The sequence below is a fragment of the Equus przewalskii genome, chromosome 2 (assembly GCF_037783145.1).
Source record: "Equus przewalskii isolate Varuska chromosome 2, EquPr2, whole genome shotgun sequence".
NCBI lineage: Eukaryota > Metazoa > Chordata > Mammalia > Perissodactyla > Equidae > Equus > Equus przewalskii.
The window spans coordinates 90,897,627-90,918,283 of record NC_091832.1 but is presented as its reverse complement, the minus strand read 5'-3'; the positions used below and the strand labels follow the sequence as shown (position 1 = coordinate 90,918,283).

The window sequence follows — 20,657 nt, the reverse complement described above, 5'->3', positions numbered from 1 at the left end:
ATCAGAAAGCATAAAATCTAAACTTACAAACACAAAACCTAAAACAAACAAATAAATCACCATACACAAAAACAAAAGCAACACAAACCTAAGCGTGCTGATAGATTTTCTCTCTGTTCAATTTCATCCTTCATTCTATTCAAGGTTTTCATCAGTTCTTGGCGATTTGTTTCAGTTTTGTTTTTTAAACGTAGCATATTTTCCTTAAACTCCAGAATATGGTTTCTACAATTAATTAATTGATTATCTGCAAAGGAAACATATATGTATACGTTTATACATGTAGCACTGGTATCATACGATTTCCTATAATGTATAATAAAAATGTAAAATATATTCTTCAATATAGCTATATATATAGCTCTCTCTATATATGTATAGAGAGTGCTATATACGTATGGCATATATGTACATATAAATACACATAAAAGATTGAAAAAAGAATAAAATGTTAAAAATATATGAAAGGTGGAATTATCAATGGTTTTTGCTTTATTACTTTATGCTTTTCTATGTTCTCCAAATTTTCCATTTTGTGATTGTATTAGGTTTGTAATTAGAGAGAAAAACCAATTGAGCCAAAAATTTTACTTCTAAGAATTTATCTGAAGAAAATGACCAGAAATATGTACACAGATTCGGCTCTAATGATGTTCGACATAGGCAGCATTATTTATTATTATAAGAAAATTGGAAACAACTTAAGTGCCTAACAATAAAAATATGCTAAATAAATTACAGAATATCCTTTTAAGAGTTCTCATGGCTCTGGTGTTAAATCACATATAACTGAATCCCAATTTTGCCACTTAATATTTGTGTGACCTTGGATAATCTGGTTAATTTTTGTTAGCCTCTGTTTCTTCATGTATAAGTGGATATACAAAAATCCTTGCCCCAGAGTTGTTGTAAATATGTAATGTGATAATGCATGTCAATCACATGGCAAAGCTCATGAAAAAAATGTTTTGACATGTCTAATAAATATTATTTATCAATGGACTACTCTTCATTAACGTAAAAATGGAATACTATGCAGCTATGAAAACCAGCTTGTAGAAGAATATTCAATGCTATAAAAGTAGTTGTTTTTTTAAAAACAAAACTATGTATAATTTCTTTTTTGTAAAAAAAGTATATATACATACAGTAAAAAGGAGAAGAGTAAGTGTACAAGTTTATATTTTGTTAATATATAATCTTTGGTTTGTTGGATCATTTTTTATTTCCTCATTTTACAAAATTCTCTCATTTCTAAAATCATGTTGCATTGCTTCTATAATCAGAAAAAAATAAAAAATAAAAAACTAAGTACCTCTTATTTGCCAAGTAATCTGTGTCAATGGAAATACAAAAATAAAAAGGATAAACTTGCCTTCAGGAAGTTTATTGACTAACTGGTAGAACTAACTTAATTGATAATTTAAATCAGTGTGATATTTCTGTTGTTACATATTCCCTTCTCCTTGAATTTTAACTAATTAAGCACACACAAAGATAACACCAGCCCCCAAAAGGGCCTATTAGCTTTATTTGGGGCTCTCTGACAATGAGTATATTGCAGAGTGCACTGGAGTATCCTACCTCCCTACCCAAGTTAACTCACCCCTACTCCCACCCCGTTATTGAAAGAGAAGCTGGACAACAGTGGAACCACACCCACAAAAGGTAGGACTTATCACATGTGCTTACTACTTTGGAGGGAAAAGTAAAGAGGGAGCTGGCCCTTCTTTCAGAGAGTACATAAGATAGATATTACAAGAGAAAGAGCCAGGGATGGCACAAGTTCCCATCTCAAGGAAACGATTCTGCCTCCTTGTCCATATGACCTATAAAAGTCAGGTCTGACCAATTTCACCATTCAGATGAATCTCCTCATCTTCTGAGAGAGGTAATGAGTTACTGGGAGAAGGTTCAGGTGTTCATTTTAAAATGCCCATTCTAGCAGGGTAAACTGAAAGATATTCCCTTGGAGGAGAAATGGACACAGCAGAACAAGGTTTCAAGCCCTGGCAAGTAGTGATAATACTAGGCATAGAGGACAGAATCTAAATGGCTGGGAGGGGAGAGGAGAGGAAGCTAGAGAAGGATTCTGGAGGATATGATGCCTAGCAGACCCTTGAGGGAGCAAGAGTTAGACAGCCAAGGGAGGCAAGGAAAGGCATTCTAGTTGGAACTCAGTGCGGGACAGAGGCATTCAAAATACGGTCTCTGCAGACCTGGAAGCTGTTCATCGTCTCAGGGACAACATGGGGAAAACTCAGAAGTGAGGTTAAAAGAGGGATCTGGTTATGCTGATCTTTTTGATAAGCTATGACAAGAAGCTTGAACTTTTTCCTATAGACCAGTGTTTCTTAAACTTTTCTTCTAAAAAACCTCTAATGGCAGTGAATTTAAATACAAAGGATGCAGGTGGAGGCATAACCTGAAATAGCCCACCACATTCATGGAATTTCTGTGAAGTTTCTTTAAAATGTATGCAAATTCCATAGTCCATTCCACAGTACATATTGGTTTTAATCTAAAGATAACGGAGTCACTCTCCACTCCCCTCCAGATTTTTTTCAGGCGACTTTATATATCTTGGAACACCACTACAGACCATCATGGGAACACCTATTTCAATTGCGAAGCATAGCTGAAGGTTATTAGGTGCAACATTTGTTTTAGAAAAATCATTCTGGTGGCCATATAGAAGATTGTTTCAGGAAAGCAAAACTAAAGCCAGAGAAACCACGAGTTAGGGACCTATAGCGATAACAGTTTCATGTGAGAGATGATAAAAGAACAAACCAGGGCAGAAAGGATTAGGAAATAGGGGATGAATATGACAAATATCTGAGAGCTTCTATTGGAAAGACTTAGTAACTGATAAGAGAAGAAGAGAGAAGAATCCCTGCTAGGTTTCCAACATGACCACTAGATTTCTAAGCTAGTACTCAATCTGGACTGGGAAAACAGGAAAAGGAGCAGGGCCAGAGGTAGTCGTGATGCTTATGAGGCATCCAAATACATGGCAGACATTTGTCTATATGCCTTTGAAGTTCAAGGGAGAGATTAGGGCTGGTTTTATAGATTCAAGAGCAAACATCTTAAGATTCACCTATAAAATGGAGCAAGAAAATGTAGTGATAAAATACCAGCCCAGTCTCATCTCCTGCCGTTTCCTTCATCCCTGCCTTGACTCACACTAGCCTTAGCCTAGGGCAGAGAGTTCAGTCTTGAAATCCAGCAGGGTGCCTAAGTGTCTGGTTCTCAGAGGTCTTAAATCCTTGGCCATAGACAGAAATGACCCCTCTGACAGACTTGCATATCCATTTTGGTGTCCCACTCACCTTTCAGAGAAGCCAGCTCGGGATAAAACTTGAGTCTTGCCTGAGCTACCTGACTGAAGATAGGAAGCAGCTAATAAACTAATATCCTCATATTTCTCTGCCAAGCCTCAATGGATCATCCACCCCAAGACACAACAGAGGACGTAAACCACTGCTTCACTACTCTCTAACAAAATATTTTGTCTTTCCCTCTTGGGTTGGAGGGATCCTCACTGCTCTAGTCCTCACCCAAACTTAGCCAGTTCCATCTTTAAGGTCTGTTATTAGTGATTCCCCTTTTCCAGTTATTTGACACTGAGTCCCCACATTGTAGCACAATTTCACGTTATATGCGTCCACAGGGTTTGCATCAATGGAGTTCGCACACAAGAAGTCGATTCAGGTATTATGGATAGTTGGGCTTGCTGAAACAGGACAGCAGAGGTCCAGGGAAAGACTCAACTGATTGGCTAAACATTTCAGAGATAGACAGTTCTGGCAGTTTTCCAGAAGCAGGTGTTGCACAAAAGCTCTGACTTGCCATGGTACAGCCACTAGAACTCAAGGCTTTAGATCTGTCGTCTTCACTGGTGAGTGGGCAGTGGCACAAGATCTATGATTTCCTTCCTCAATCCACCCTCAGTGAAAGGACAATGACTAGGAAAAGGCACTGCTAGATCCAAGCCACACTTTAATCCTCACATACAAATCACTCAGTTAGGAAAGATGGAGGATTACCGGAAGAAGGGAGTAGCCATTTACAAACATGAGGCGAAGCAAGTTTTGGTGTGAATATCAGGAGTTTGGTTGGGGACATACTAGATTTGAGATGCCTATTATGCATCTCAGTTGGCAGCTGCATATGTGAGTCTGGAGTACAGAGAAGTGGCCTGGCCTGGACACATAAATGTAAAAAGATCTGTGTTTAGACCCATGAGATCATTAGGGGAATGAGGATGCATAGAGAAGAGATGATGCCTAAGGACATCCTGAGGCACTCCAAGTTATAAGCTGGACAAATGAGAAAAGGCCAGAAAAGAAGACTGAGATGGATTAGTGGTGAGACAGGAGAAAACTCAGGAGTGTGTGGAGTCCTGGAAACCAAAGGAGCAAAGTGTTTCAAGGAGAAGAGAGGGATCAACTGTCAATGCTGTTGAATAGGACACGGAAGATGAGGACTCAGAGTGTGCCATGAGACGGAGCAATGCACACTCCCTGAGGCTTTGACGACACTGATTTCTGTGGAACGATGAAGGTGAAAGCCTAACTGGAGCAGGTTCAGGAGAGAACAGGAGGAGACGGCTTAAAGGCAGGAGGGCTGGACAACTCTTTCTAGGAGTTTTGCTATAAGAGGGGGTAGGATAATGGGGCAGTAACTAGAGTGGGCAGCGGAGTCAAGGCAGTTTTTCATTTTCCTTTTTAAGATGAGAGAAAACAGCACGTTTGTGTGCTGATGGATATGATCCAGGAAAGAGAGACAAACTGATAACACACGTGAAAATAGACAAGATGCAGGTGGGATCCAGTATATGAGTGGAGGGGTGGGCTTTAGCCAGAAGCATGGACAAGTGTCACCATAATGATATGACTGATCACAGGGTAACTAGGAACTAGTTACCCCAACTAAGGTGTGCTTTCCATTGATTATGGAACTTTTGGAAGCTCTCTTCTTATTGTTTCTATTTCTAAGTGAAATAGGGAGCATAGTCATCAGCTGAGAGTGAAGGTGGGGGACAATGTACTATAGACTTGAAAAGAAAGAAGTGTGAAATAATTTTCTAGGAAAGTAGGAGGGTGGATGGGACAGAGAAGTATAATATGATCTTGAAGCAGCCTTCAGGGCCTACTTGAGGTCAGTGGTCATGGATTTGAAGTGAGACTGTCACTGTGACTGCTTATTTTACTCTAGTCATATTCAGTCATCAGGGTACAGATGCAGAGTAAAAGGAGAACTGAATTTCATGAGGATGGTGATTTAACCAAGTGGATATAAGTAAGTGAGAGAGAATCAAGAGAGTCGAGGGTGTATGCCAGGGAATTATTATAATGATTGTCCATGGAACTTAAACACAGTGTAAGGAAGAACACAGTGGATGAGGGGCGTGAAAAGGTAGACAAATCAGTAAATTGTAGGCCCTGGTATGTCAAAGGATTGTCAGAGTTAGGGTATTAAAGAGAGTGGCCTAGAAATTTGGGAGGTGCCGGTCAGAGACTAGGATGCTTGATATGGAGTTTATGGAAACAAAGCAGTTATTGCTAACAAGGGAAAGTGACCCATGAGTTTGAAGATGATTGCACAAAGAGAGAAAGTGGGGATATAATTAGAGTAAATGCTGAGGCATTGGGGAAGACAAGTGGGAGAAAGATTTGGAAGCAGCAATGAGAAGGAAGGAGGACACCTATCTTGCCTTGAGTACAAGCGGTGTGGGAGAGAAAACAACCACTATTTGAGAAAGCCCACAGGAGAAATAGTGTCCTCAGGAAACAGCCAAGTTTCAGTGAGAGCAAGATGGTGAAGGAAACTGTAGAGAAGAGGATGAAGACATGAGCAATTTTAGTAATGACCATGAGCTCTAGAGCACAAAGGCTTTGGGGCTTTGGGAAGGGTTGGGGATAGAAGTGGAAAGGTGAGGGCACAATGTGTAGATCCATGTATGGAGTAGAGTCCAGAAGAAGAGTAACCTGAGAATCAGAAGCTGAGTTAAAGGGGTTAATGAGATCAGCCTTGATGGTCTCAAGGAAGAAGGTGGTGATGAGATTATGAGTGATGGGAAGAGAGAGGAATGTGTAACTTGTCAGGAGCACAAGGAAGTCTGCAGGTCCTTCTTGAGCCTTGTCAATGGACGGGTGAGGGCCGGGGCTGGAGGTCTTACTCTGAGCATTAAAGTCTCTGGGACTCCCACTTGCCCCCTGATGATGGAAGCATGGAGGCTGGGAGAGTGAGGTCTTATCCTGAGCACATGGAGCTCCCTATTGAATTAGCTGTGGTCTTGGAAATGAAGTAATTTTAGCTAATGCGTTGCTGGCCCAAACAAAATCACAGCTCTGTAAGTAAAAAAAAGCATCTAGGGTTGCATACTGGATGGACAACCTGTGGTGTCTGCCATAGTCAGGAAGATAAGAGATAGCCCCAAGAAGTCAGGAGCATACAAAGGATGTGTGTGTGTGTGTGTGTGTGTGTGTGTGTGTGTGTATTAGAGTAGAGGTTTGAGGGAGGGAGACTGAGGTAGGGTAGAAAAGGTGTTCCTGAGAAACGGCACTGTAGCAACTGGTTTTCAGCTTTCTTTAATAAGCCAGCTGGACCGCAATTCTGGATGACTCAGTATAGCTTATAGGACTACAGGTGGAAGGGAAACCAACAGGGGCAAGATGGACAAGTAATCAGAAGGAAAAACTATTGTAATCCAATAATTTTATACCCAGATACGTTTTGATTCACATGTAAAAGCAATGGAAAAACATTGTCATAAATGTAAATGGTACTTACATACCATTCTTGAAAAAATATACTCAAAAAATGTCTTCCAAATAATTGTGGGAGGCATCAAAATAAAGAAATTCAAAATAAAGAAAATGTGGTATAAAAGTATCAGAGGTACACATAAAACCCATTCAATATAGAGACTTAAATGTAAATAATTATTGTAAAAATGGTTACAAAATGGACTATAAAGACAAAGAAATTAAAAATAAGATGTACAGGGTAAAGAAAATTATTTTTAAAAACTTTTATAATTCTAGATTAAAGTAGCAAAGACCAGAAAGCAGTTGAAGAGGGAAGATAAAAGAGGTAGAAATAAAGGTGCTAAATGATTAGATTTAAATGGGAAGAACTCAGTCTCATTTTTATTGTTACTGTTCTGATCGTTCGTAGTTACTGAAATACACGTTCTAGTTTATAGTAAATGATAATTATTGTCACATCCCCTCTCCCTAGCTGCTGTTCACTGTTTCCTGGCCTCCACACCAGCTCTAGGAGAACAGGCTGAGAGATGGGGCAAGGCAAAGCGGAGGGCAGACACTCAACTGTAGGTCTTAAAGGATCCCAAATAAGATGAGTAGAGAGAGAGAGAGAGAGACAACCTTTCTCTTCAGTCACTCTTGTGGGGCTCTCCTCTCTTCACCCTTCTCTCTCTTTCCCTCTTTCCTTCTCCATGCAGTTTCTGTGGTAAGACAGGACTCAGGAGATACTCCTATCTACTTAAGCCTCTACACCTGGAAGGCTCTAGGAGCCATTCAGAGTGATCCACTAAGACTCGTTTTTCCATTTTATAGTGGTAGAACTTTCAGCTGGGGCCAAGGCTGCCCAACTAAATACTTGATTTCTCAGTCTCTTGCCTTTGATTTGGCCATGAGAGTACATTGTATCCAGCATGATGTGAGCAGGAGTTGTTGAGTGAACCTTTTGGATCGGACACTTAAAGGGAAGGAGTGTGTCTTTCCCTTCCTCTTTTTATCTGTCCCTTTAGTGGAATGTAGATATGGGTGACCCATCCTGGATCATGCAGATAAAGAAAATGCCCTATAGATGAGCAGCAACAAGATGGAAGTAACCTAAAGACTGGAATGAGGTTAGGGAGGAAAATCTCTACACCAGCTTGTTATTTAAATGCTAAACCATTGTTGTTTAATGGAACTAGTATATGGCCGAGAGAAAATGAGGACACAAAGCAGCTTCCAACCTGGGTAGCTGTGCTAAAATATTCAAACATCTGATTAGAGAAGCAATACCTAGGTTAAAATTTTAGAAAAAGGCACAGAAAAAAAAAGTAATCCATCGTAATTCCATTACTTGAAGATAACCACTCAATGTTTTACTTTACATGTTTCTAGATGTTTACTTACTTTTTTCCCCTCACATTAGAAATGTCAGATATAATAATGCAAGGAAAAAGCATTAATGCCTAAAACAGTGACTAGCATACAGCTCCTACACAAACATGTGCTGAATGAAATGGACAAATTAACAAACGAATGGACTGGCCAGCAAAGGAACTGATTTGAGAGATTCTTAAACAGAATCATGTTTTAATCTAAAAACTCTAACTATCCCAGACACAGTGGGTACTCTTTGAGGATGCTTCAAATTTTAGAGGCAGATGCAGTTTAACCAGGAAAACCCTACATTATTTGGTTCCCCAGGTAATATTCTCTTTGCAACATGGATCAAGTGTTTGGAGTTGATATATCACGGGTGATGCAATGTATCTGGGCTTCCAGAGTGTCAGTCAGTCCCTGAGGGATCAATTTGGTAAATGTGAAAAGGGACAGTTTTCTCTAGAGGAAGTAGTATTTGTAGAAACAACCATACAGAAATGTTAAAGGGCATAATCCCTAGTCTTGGATCTGCTTTTTGTCTATTCTTCCTGATAATTCAATTCATCAATAATCCATTTAAAATATTCATATTACTTGCATATTGATTCAGGTATTTTGTGAGGATGAAATGTTATGACACTATTTTGGAAAGGTTTGAAATAAACGATAATTTGAGGTTTTGAGTCCATCGTGGTGAAACTGTGAAAACAAACACTAGTCCGCATGTGCAATGGGCCAATGTGACTTCCCCCATAAAAAAGGGTCCAGGTGAGATGCTAAGGACCACTGACCTTTGCTTCTCACAGCAAAGGCCCAAAGCACTTTCTCCAGTAGAAATAAAATGCAAGCCACATTGGTAATTTAGAATTTTCTAGTACCCATATTTTAAAAAGTAAAAAGAAACAAGTAAAAGAAATTGTAAGTAACATATTGAATGTAATCCAATATACCTAAAATATTTTTCAACATGTAACCAACATAAAAACATAATTACTGGAATAGTTTACACTCTTCTTTTATACTAAGTATTCTAAATCCCAAGTGTATTTTACACTCACAGTACATCTTAATTCAGATGCTAAATTGTTTCAGTTACAGTGAAATGTAGTAATACCAAAACAGCAAAATTTAGCTTAATGGGGAAATGTTTTGCACCGCTTCAGTTTTTAAATTTAAATTTAAATGACTTAAAATTAAATTAAAAATTCACTTCCTCAGTTGCACTAACTACATTTCAAGGGCTCGACAGCCATGTGACTAGGGGCTGCCATATTGGACAGCGCAGGTTGATGGCACCAGCTGTGAGCAGATTAGAAATGCAGATCTCAGGCCTCATCCCAGACCTACTGGGCCAGAATCTGCATTTTAATAAGATTCATAGGTGATTGGTATGCACGTTAAAATTTGAGAAGCACTGTACAGACCTCTTTAATTGTTTTATGTTTCTCATCATTGACTTCACCATAGTTCAGGTTCTCATTGCCTCTAGCAATAACTGCCTCTTAATTGGTCTCTCACCTCTAATCCACGCTTAATCTTAAACTTTTGTCAAAGACTTTAAATGGCTCCCTGAACGCTTCCTGAAGATTCAAAGACCAAACCACTCGCCTTAGTATACAAGGTCCCAGACAATGTAGTCATGACCTGACATTCCACTTCATTTCATTCACTCAACACCTCCAGAACAAGAAGCATGCTGAGACAGTCATTCTTTCTTCCAACTAATACTTACCATGTGCCACTCTCTGTGCTATGTGATTGGTAAATACACATGAATAAAGTCAGGTTCCTGCTCTAAATTAACTGACAATTAGGCTGCAAGGGATGGGGGAAAGGAGCCTGCAATTAAACAACTCATTATAATGTAATCATTAAAACAGAATTATCCTCAAGTGCCACAGGCAAAGAGAGGCAAGAATGATTAACTCTTAAGGAGGAGTGAGGAGTGGGGGAGGGAGGTGGGAGAGGTTTCAGAAAAGAGGGACTATGTGAGCATTTGAAGAATGCATAGAATTTTGCCATACAGCAAAGGGCCGGGAAGGGCATTCTAGACTAAGAAAACAACATATATGAGTAAGGACGAAATATATGGCATTTTGAGAGGAAAGCAAGAAATTCACTCAGGGGGTAAAAAGAAGGGGAAACGGCATGGAGTTAAAGTATTGGCAGGCCACTTTCAATTTATTATTCATTTATTTGTACCCAAATATGGTTCCAAAGAAAGACTATCTGAGGCAGTTAGTAGGAGACGAAACTAAGAAGGTAAAATACATTTCAGATTACTCCCCTCACAAAAGTAATCAAATCACATCATGTACCACGCCCTTTAAATTCCCTGTGAGTAGCCCCCTATGCGTTACGTTTTGTGGTGATATACTTCAGACGTTACAAAGAGTATATAAAACAGTTTAAAAGACAATAATAAAAATGGACATCCAGGAACCCAGTACTCCCTTAGCCTTAGATATTCCATCAGTTTCCTTCCAACATCCAATTCCCCTTCTTTCCCACCCCAAAGTAAGCAGAATCCTGAATTTTGTATTAATCATCCATTGCTTTTCTTTATGGTTTTACAACGTTTGCAAGCTGATTTGCATTTGGGTTTAGATATTAATAAATAAAACTTATATGTATTCTTCTGTATTTGCTTCTTTTGCTCAGTTTATGTTTTTGAGATTCCTCCATAGTGATGAGCCAAGCTCTAGTTCATTCATTTTTACTGCCGTAAAATGCACCACTGTATTGAATATGCCACAACATTTTATCTCTTCTACTGTTGATGAACAATTATAAAAATGCTACCAATAATATTCTGGTACATGTCTCCTAGTAAACATGTTCAAGGGTTTCCCTAGGATATATCTGGTGGTAGGGATGTTATTTAAAATATTTAACAACCTTTATGGCATGAGTACTGATCAGTGAGAAGAGAAGTTGGCCAGGAGCCATGGGCAAGGCTGCACATCAATTTCAGCCCTCTTAGCAGAGCTGCTGGGACAAAGGAAATGCATGTTTCATAAGGAAAGTGATAGAATGAATACTCCCCGACTAAGGGGACTGTTTTTAATTCCTGCAGTACCATATTCTCCCCAAACCTCTGATTTCCTAATTTAACAACTCTGAATGGAATGAAATGGTATCTCATGTTTTTAATTTGCATTTCCTTGATTGCTAATGAAATTTTTCTAGTTTATTCAACATTTATGTTGCACTTGGCCTTCGAGTCTACTTTGCTGATATTAACATAGCTACATCAACTTTCTTTCAGCTCGGGTTTGCTAGCATATATTTTTCAATCCTTTTTCTTCCAACATTTCTATGTTTTTAAAATTTAAATGTGTTTCTTGTAAGCGTCATCAACTGGGTTTTGTTTTCTATCCAGTAAGAAAATATTTTAATTTCCTTTTTGGAGCATTTAATATAATTAGTGATACAGTTATGCATTATTTTACTATAATTTTAGTGGTTAGACTAGAGATTTCCATTTGAATCCTTGACTTATTATAATATAATGTAATACAAAGTCGTACATTCTCACTTCTTTAAACCATTTAACTCTATTTACCCCCTCTTACCTTTTCTTGTAATTGTCATGCATTGTTGTTCTACACGTATTTCAAATTCCACAAGCTATTTCAATTACTGTCTGGAATAGCCCAATAGCCCTTGGATCCTGACTCTGCTGACTTAGAGCTACATTGGGATCTGCTGTCCCCACCATTTCTCTTCCACGGCATTTTGTAGGCATATTCCCACAAGGTCATATACCCGTGGCATACATATACATCTATATATATAATCTCCTACTTGGATGGGGAGGAGGGTACTTTCCTTTCACCAAGAAAAGAAAGAGAGACCCCAAAAAATTCACTCATAAAGTTTAGGTGCTCCAGAATGAGCCCTCCTTCCACTAAGTTAGGGGCTGGGGAGCACTTCTACCCTGAAACTTACTGAAGTGCTGGACCTGCAAAATTTCTCATGTTGCCAGACGAAAAGGGGCAGGAGAGAGGGAGAGAAATTGCTAAGCCAAGAGGGAATATCTGCCAGGGAGCCTGCAGGAATGCAGCAGAAGTGGCAAAGATGCATGAGTTTGCTGCGGCTCAAGTGAATGCTGCAGGCACCTGAAGAGGGTCACCTGCTAGGCAAGAAAGTTCTAGCAGCAAGAGGCTGTGGTGAGGGCAGAGCGAGGGAGGAGGGGCTCAGGCAGGAGACGGATATTCTAACCAGGGAGCAGCCACAAACAACCCGACAAAAGAGCCAGCACTGGATGTCTGCCATACACAAGCACCTTCTCGAGAAATTGGAACTTCATGCTGCCATCACACAAAGAAACCCCTCTCTGCCTCTCCACCTCCTTCCCTGACACCATGGAGGTACAGCACAAGGAGGGAGGAGGGACGCAGCAGATTCTGTTTTCCAAAGATGGCTACAACAGCTCTGCTGTGCCCTTGCCAGTCGCTCATCAAGAGGTAAAGTCAATGTCTCCACTCCCTGGGAGCTGGTGAGCCCTGTGACTGCTTTGCCTAGTAGACCACAGCAGAAGGAACGCAGGGCCAGTTTGGGGTGGAGTCTTTAACTGGCCTGCCAGCTTCCACTTCCTGCCTTTTGAAAGGGAGTTGCCTTGCAAAAAGCACAACTTTACTAAGACCACACTGCTGTGAGAAGCCAGGCCACATGGGGAAGCCTTGGAGGACAAGCCACCACGTGGGGAGACATAAGAGATGCCAGAGTGAGGAGGATATCTCAGGAGAGTCTCCAGTGCCAAGGGCCCAGCTGATGCCACTCAGATGGCAAACTGCCCAGCGGAGTCCTTCCTGGGTCCTTGATTACTAAATCAAGAGTTAAACAAAATGATTGTTTTAAGCCAAAAAGGTTTGAGAAGTTTTACACCAAACAAGGGGGAAAGGTCTGAAAGAACACACCACTTCTTCTCCTGCCACTGAATTTTCCTAGAACAAGTCTAGCCTGTCCAATGGGGAAAGGAGAAGAAAGCTTTGAAATGACTCTCAGAGCAAAGTTTTTAAAAGAATGGGACAGGGTCTTTAAAAACAAGAGACTGTTTGAATAACCAAAAGTGACCAAAAGAGAGACAGAATAAGTTTTCAGTATCATTCTGAATGACCACATTCCTCTTGTACCATTAAAAAAATACTGGCTATATTAAACTCTTTCAATCCAAAGAAGAATTCTTGGTGTGGCTTCTGGTTCAAAGAATAGGTAGTGATTTTTTCTTCAGCCTATTCTTCTACTCAACACTGAAGGAAAACGCAGCTTAAGCCAAGTTTTGCAGGACAAGGACAAAAACCTATCCTTTCTTGATTACCTTATTAGGCAATTTGTCCTTTAGCATGTAATACATATTTTAAAAATACACTCAATATCTGACGTTTTGTGGAACTGGATTTCAGTTTTTCCCCTCCCCAATGTTACACTATGATTATTTTCAAACATACAGAAATAAAAAAGGAATCACTGAACAATGGTACACCCTCCACATAGATGCAATAATTGTTAACATTTTGCTGTTTTGCTCTCTATTTATCTATCGTCTTAGTCTATTCAGTCGGCCATGACAGAAATACCATAGACTGGGTGGCTTAAACAACCAACATTTATTTCTCAGCGTTCTGGAGTCTAGAAAGTCCAAGATCAAGACACGGGCAGATTCCATATCTAGTGAGAACCCGCATCCTGTTCACAGACCTCAGATTTCTCACTGTGTCCTCACGTGGTGGAAGGCGATTGTGTGTCAAGATAAGAATTTGGGGGGGGGTGCGGCACATTCAGTCTGTGGCTTGTATCTTTGTTGAAGCATTTGAAATCAAGTTGCAGACATCATGACACTTCCTTCTTAAACTCTTGAGCACAAATTTTCTAATAATAAAGACATTCTCCAAGATAATCACACAAAAATCGCTATGAAACCTCTATGGCTAACAGAGAAGGGCGTTCGATAGAACACATATGGGTAACTTTTGGAAAAATAAAAGTTCATATTTATATACTGACAAATTAACCACTTTAATAAATCAATTACATATGTAGGTAATATGTGTGTATGTAATAAATCAATTACATATGCATATAAAAATTAGCATTTATTTAAAGACATTTGTAAAAATGCATTCTGATTGTTCTATATTCTCAAGAACTGAGTACTGTGTGCCTCCTATCACTCATCAATATGAGTACAAATTCTTTCAGTTTTTAAAAACGTTATACATACAAAAGAAAACCATGTAATACATAGGTAAGCTCTGCAGCATAATATGAAATGCATACAAGTAACCCATCACCCATGCTGACAACTAGCCTATTACCCAATGCCTTTGCTTCCTACAGTGGATTCCTTTTCTACCCCATCTCGCTGATGTTACTGCTCTCCTGAATTATGTTTACTGTTCCTTTGCTTTTTAGAATTCAGTTTTTATCAATTTATTTCTGTCCCTTATAATATGCAGTTTAGCTTGGCTTGTTCCTGGACTTCCTAAAAACCCCATCTGCTGACAGTCAGTCTTTATATGCCTTTCTACACTCTCTTTGGTATGATCAAGACCAGAAGTCAGTTCCTTGTCCCAGATCCCCTTGTCAGTTGTGTTCTCATTACATTGTGCCAGTGGGAGGCAGCTGTGCCAGATTAGAGAGTATAAAAAGGCGAAGTTATGCTGCTTTTTGTGGTTCCCCCACCAAACTGCTAGCCCCTGCTGGAGTGTCCAGGCAGTGGCGGCAGCAGCAGCAGCAGGTCCAGGTCAGTGGTAGTGGCAGGCCAAGTGCTGGCTTTTCCAAGGGAGGTAGCTAACAGATGGCTAGGGGCTCCTGGAGTGGCTGCATTACCCAGGAAACACACTCTCAAGGGAGGGAATCTGGGATTGGTTATCTGCCCTCCTTGGGCTTAACTGCATGGATACCCACCACACCCCACTAGAAGATGTGATACTGGAGGTCCATGAGAGGCACTGGCAAAATGCTTATCTAAATTATCATCTGCGGTTGACTGACATGAAGCACCTACTCAAATTGAGGCCCTGGAGATCAAGTGGCTGCTGTATTCCCCAATAATGTGGTGATGATGACTTTAAAGATTATGAGTGCAATGGCCTTTTATGACTGCACTAGGGAACTTTATCAGCATTTTTTGACAGTGTTAAACTCTTCTTGGAATACTTTCTTGGCTCAGCTCTCTCAGCTTCCTAGTTCTTCTTTGACTTTGAAATATTGGAATTCCCCAGCTCACTCTTTGGAACTTTTCATTATCTACAGCCGCTCTCAACATGATCTCATCCAATCTCATTGGCTTTAAACACTATCCGCTGACAGCTTTCAAATTTATATCTCCAATCCTGACCCAAAATGATATATCCAATTGCCTATTCAACACTGTCACTAGATGTCTAATGAGCACCTTATTCTTAACAGAAATATTGATTTTACCCCTCAAATCTGCTCCTCCTGCAGGCTTCACTATTCCACTACATGGCAACTCCCTTTCTTCACTTGTTTAAACTGGTGGCTCTTATAGTGGTTAAGTTCGCACACTCCACTTGGGTGGCCCAGGGTTTGAAGGTTTGGATCCCAGGCACAGACTTAGCACCACTCATCAAGCCATGTTGTGGCAGCATCCCACATAAAATAGAAGAAGGTTGGCAAGAGATTAGCTCAGAGCCAACCTTCCTCACAAAAAAAAGATAAAATTAAAAAAAAATAAAAAATAAACTGGTGGCTCTCAACCAGGGGCATTACGCCTCCCAGGGGACATTTGGTAATGTCTTGGAGACATTGTCACACTGGAGAGGGAGTGTTGCTGCTGGCATCTAGTGGATAAGGTCTAGGGATGCTGTTAAACATTCTACGATATATGAGATAGCCCCCCAGAAAAAGAATTTTGCAGCCTCAATATCAATAGTGCTAAGGTTGAGAAAGCCTGGTGTGGGCAAAAATGCTTGGAGCATTCTACGATTCTTCTCTTTCTTTCATAGCCCACACCCAACAATCATTTAAATACATACGTGCCATCATATCACTCCTCTTTAAAAAATGCCTGCAAGGCTTCCTAGCTCACTCAGAATAAAAGTCATAGTTCTTACTATGGTCTCCGCCATCTCATCCTTCTGTGACTCTCCTCCTTGCTCACATTGGCCTCCTGGCTGTTTCTCCATCTTATCAAGCTGATTCCATCACAGGGCCTTTGCTCTTGTTTTTCTCATTGCCTGGAAAACCCTTCCCCGAGATACCCACACAAAATGCCTCCTCACTTCATTCAGAAATCTACTCAAATATGCCCTTCTCAGAGAATCCTTCTCTGACAACCGTAACCAAAATAGCACTCCCTCTGCCCTGGCCCTGCCAACACCTGACATCACACAGCAACTATATCATTCATGTTTGTTGTTCATTTCCCCTAATCAGAATGTAAGCTCCATGAAAGTAAGGGGTTTTTAAAACTTTGCGTAGTTCCTACAACGTGAGTAGGTAATTACTAAATTCATTCATTCACTCATTCATTCAACTATTCATTTCTTCAAAAATATTTAGCATACCTATCACACGCTAGGCATTCTCCTGGGTCTGGGACACAGCAGTGAACCAAACAGTCAAAAACAGAAAAAAAAATTTCTCTCCTCATGGAACTTGCTTATTTGTTGAACAAATTCATTATTAATATCATGAGCTCACAGAAAGAAACCAAAAGGTTATCTACACATAAAAATTAACTAATTTTTTTTTAAAGATTGGCACCTGAGCTGACAACTGCTGCCAAGCTTTTTTTTTTTTTCTGATTTTTCTCCCCCAAATCCCCCCAGAACATAGTTGTCTATTTTTTAGTTGTGAGTCCTTCTAGTTGTGGAATGTGGGCCGCTGCCTCATAGTGGCCAGATGAGCGGTGCCATGTCCACGCCCAGGATCCGAACCGTTGAAAGCCTGGGCCGCCGAGGCGGAGCATGTGAACTTCACTCGGCCACGGGGCTGGCCCCATAAAAACTAATTTTTAAAGGGGAAAAGAATAAAGCACTAGGTGGTGGCTATGTTTCTAATAAATATTCCCAAATTTTCATTGATAAGAATTACAACTATAGGTCAGGTTTTTAAAATATTGTGACTATCTTCAGTGTTTTATAAAAATTACTACTTCAAAAACTACATGAAGACTGTGTTTTCTTTTGTTTATGTAAGAACATCTCATTATAGTACTAGGATTGATTTCCTAATTATTTTAGAGCTACGTTCCACAGAAACACATAGAAAATGAAAAGCCTGTTTTATCTGCTCTTTTAAGAGGAGTGCATTCTCAAGAACAATCTCATTTTCTGAACTTGAACATATGAACGATGGGAATATGAACACTTCACAGAACCAAACTTTTTTCTTGGTCAAAACTAGAAAACACAAAAATCCTTGTGTATATCTCAAAGTCTACAGTTTCATCATAAGAATATTAACTGTATTAAAATGCCTTCTGAGGTTACCAATCTAAATTGCAGTTCAAAAATACTATAAGTTTATATTTTGCTTTCTAATTATGAGTAATTGCTTATTTTTTGTTATAAAAGTATTCGTGGTTTATTGTTCTGAAATAAATAAAAACACATTTGGATAATTTTCTTTAAAGAAAATGAAGAAGAGTGAAAGTATATAAAATGATTAAAGATTAGTAGTATAATTCAGATAAATATACACTTCTAATCTTTGAAACAAATGTGGTACAATGTTGATGTATGTCCATAACAAAATTTAGTATTAACCAGATGACTAAAACATAATTTTAACAGTAATTAGAGGACATAAACATTAATTACAGGACTAAAGCCACTTCCAAATTTGATCCTTGACATTATTACTTTTGTAAGATTGCTTTGTGTGCAACATGAATCATAAATGTGTTTAAGAAGAAGAATGAAAATTTAACCCAAAAACCACAGAAGGACAATCTTGGAAGGCTGAGTTATTATATTTACAGGATTCTTAAATCTTAAATTCAAAATTCAACTATGAATGCTAAAATGTTACACCATGGGCTAGAGTTGAAAGATAAAATATAAGAAGCCTAGCTAAATTTGAATTTAAGATAAACAATGCTGTTTTAGTATAAACATATCCCACGCAATTTTTATACTAAAAACTTATTCCTTGTTTATCTGAAATTCTAATTTAACTGGGCATCCTCTATTTTTATATGCTAAGTTGGCAACTCGACAGACAACAATAAATGAAAACCGTGGTGTGTTTCAAAGTGGTAACGCAAGCTGCATGGTACATCTGAGAAAGTTCAGGGGCTAAACCAGTGCTCTAAATCATCGATTATGTCTCTCTCCATCTCATACCTTTTCAGCTTCGCAAAAAATATTTGAGGGAGGGGGCCAGCCCCTGGCGGAGTGGTTAAGTTCGGGCGCTCTGCCCAGTGTTTCGTGGGTAGAATCCTGGGCGCGGACATGGCACTGCTCATCAAGCCATGCTGAGGCGGCATCCCACATGCCACAACTAGAAACACCCACAACTAAAAAAGCACAACTATGTACCAGGGGGCTCTGGGGAGAAAAAGGAAAAAAAAATTAAAGTTAAAAAAAATTAAGATATTAAAAAATACTTGAGGGAGCCTTGAAGCGTGGTTCAATAACGTAACGTAGAACACGAAAGAGGAAAGCTGTTGACTGTGTAAGGAGTTCTTGTAAGGAGTTCTTAAAGTCAGACATTCACATGTTTCTGGAAACCATGGAGAAGACGACGCCTGGGGGTAGCGGGGTGGCAGGAAAGCTGTGCGCAGATTGGACCCTTGAACCTTTGGAGGGAAAGGAGCCCGCAGACGCCTGGGAGGACCAGGAGCGCCCGCAGGCCGATCCGTTAGCGCGCGCGCCTGCCGAGGTCACCGCCACCCCGGTGGACCAGGGGCACCCGTTACAGCTTAACCGCTGGCGGGACAAAGGCGTGGCGGGCTACATCTGTAAAGCCCCAAAGACGAGACCGGGTGACAGCAGCCAGGTTCCCACGTCGCCTCCCTTCCCATCCAGCCGCCCCAGCATCCCGAAGCCCCGAAGCCAGGGAGGCGGGAAAGGAGGCGAGAGGAGCCACCCGCGGCTTACTGGTTTGAGTCATCCTAGAGATGCAGAAGCAGGAGAAGCTGAAGAGCACGACCGCTGCGAACGCGATCAGGAAGTTCACTTGCTTGGTCCTCATGGAGCTGGCTGGGTAGGAGACAGCCGGCAGCGGAGCCGATGGAGGCGACGAGCAGCACCCACGCCGCCGAGGATGAGCACGCGCGGCGCCTGCGCCCTGGACGCGCGCGCCCGTGCGCCCCCCTCCCCACCGGGTCGCTGGGGACCCCAGCACACCCACCCCTGGGGGGCTCTCTTCTGGCAGAACTTCTGCACCCTTTGCCTCCTGTGTGTGGCTCAGCTCTTAGAATCCTGAGCCACATGCTAGAGCTGCTGGTGATTATATATGATAAACTATGAGAAAGCTGCCCACTGCATGCACGCGATGAGTGCTCAGTGACTGTTACTTTATTTCCTGCAGTAGTAAGCGACTTTTGTGCCAGACTCTGGGCTATACAGTTTGCATACGTTATCTCGTTAAGTCCTCACAACATCCTAGTTTTTAAAATTATAATATGAAGATGACAAAAGCATCTACTTAGTATGCTGTTATCTTCATTTTATCTTGAAAAAATTGAGCCATTGTGAAATTGAGCAACTTGCCTCAGGTTGCACAACCGGAAGAGGTTTCTCTACAAATCTTGTACATAGGTAAGAGTTCGTAAAGACGATATGTATCTTTACTTGGAGATTATTAGCCTTAAATGGTAGCCATCAAATGCCCAAATGACTTAGGGGGCTTAGATTTTTGTGTGGGAAGTGACCAACCCCAGACCTTCAGCTAATCCCCTTATCTTTAATTTGTTGGTACTCCCTCCCACAGGAAAGGAGCAGGAAGTCAACTTTTGCCAAAGAAAAAAGTTATATACACGATGAGCAGCAGCCCAAGGGAGATTTGCTGAGCTTTGCCAAGTTCAAGGTATCGGTTTCTCAGCCTTTTACCCAGGGCTGGGAAACACTAGGAGAACATCAGTAGATGAGTCTCTCTTTGGGCTCTTTGAATGTAATTTGCTATTTGGGTTCTCCACTCTGATCATGCTTCTTACTTGGGACTCACTGACACTGTCCGGTAAGAAGCGTTCTACTTCATCCCTGCACCAGCAGCTGGGCTAGTTTCTGGCTCCTTGAGAGGAAGAAAGATTAGAACACTTGCCAGCCTGAGGATGCCATTATAAGCTGTATTTTCTCATGTACTAATGGCCAGGCGTTGTGGCCTTCAGTTGAGCAGTGAACCAACCAGATCCCAAAAGAGGGAGCCAGGAGGAATAAATACCTCAACTTTATTCTCCTTCTTCCCTTCAGTCTCTTGCCAGTGCTTCCCATTGGTTAAGCTTCACTGGAAACCAGAAGGCAAGGAAGTTCAGCTTCATGTACTAGATCATACAAACCTGCCTCCTGGGGTATGCAGCAGGGTGAAGAAAAATGCAGAGTCAATTGA

At 40.6% G+C, this 20,657-nt stretch overlaps 1 protein-coding gene across 3 annotated transcripts in view; it reads right to left on the bottom strand.

The window, feature by feature from the left end:
- MGAT4D (MGAT4 family member D) overlaps positions 1–19,551 on the bottom strand; it is a 64,376-nt gene extending 44,825 nt beyond the window's left edge. For all 3 annotated transcript variants that reach the window (XM_070609051.1, XM_070609052.1, XM_070609053.1), the window contains exons 1-2: positions 19,208–19,551; positions 89–247 (exon numbers count right to left, since the gene is read on the bottom strand). In XM_070609051.1, the coding sequence (XP_070465152.1) occupies positions 89–247; positions 19,208–19,301 (253 nt within the window). In that variant the 5' untranslated portion in view covers positions 19,302–19,551. The remainder of the gene's footprint in view (positions 1–88; positions 248–19,207) is intronic.
- Positions 19,552–20,657: the final 1,106 nt, after the last annotated feature.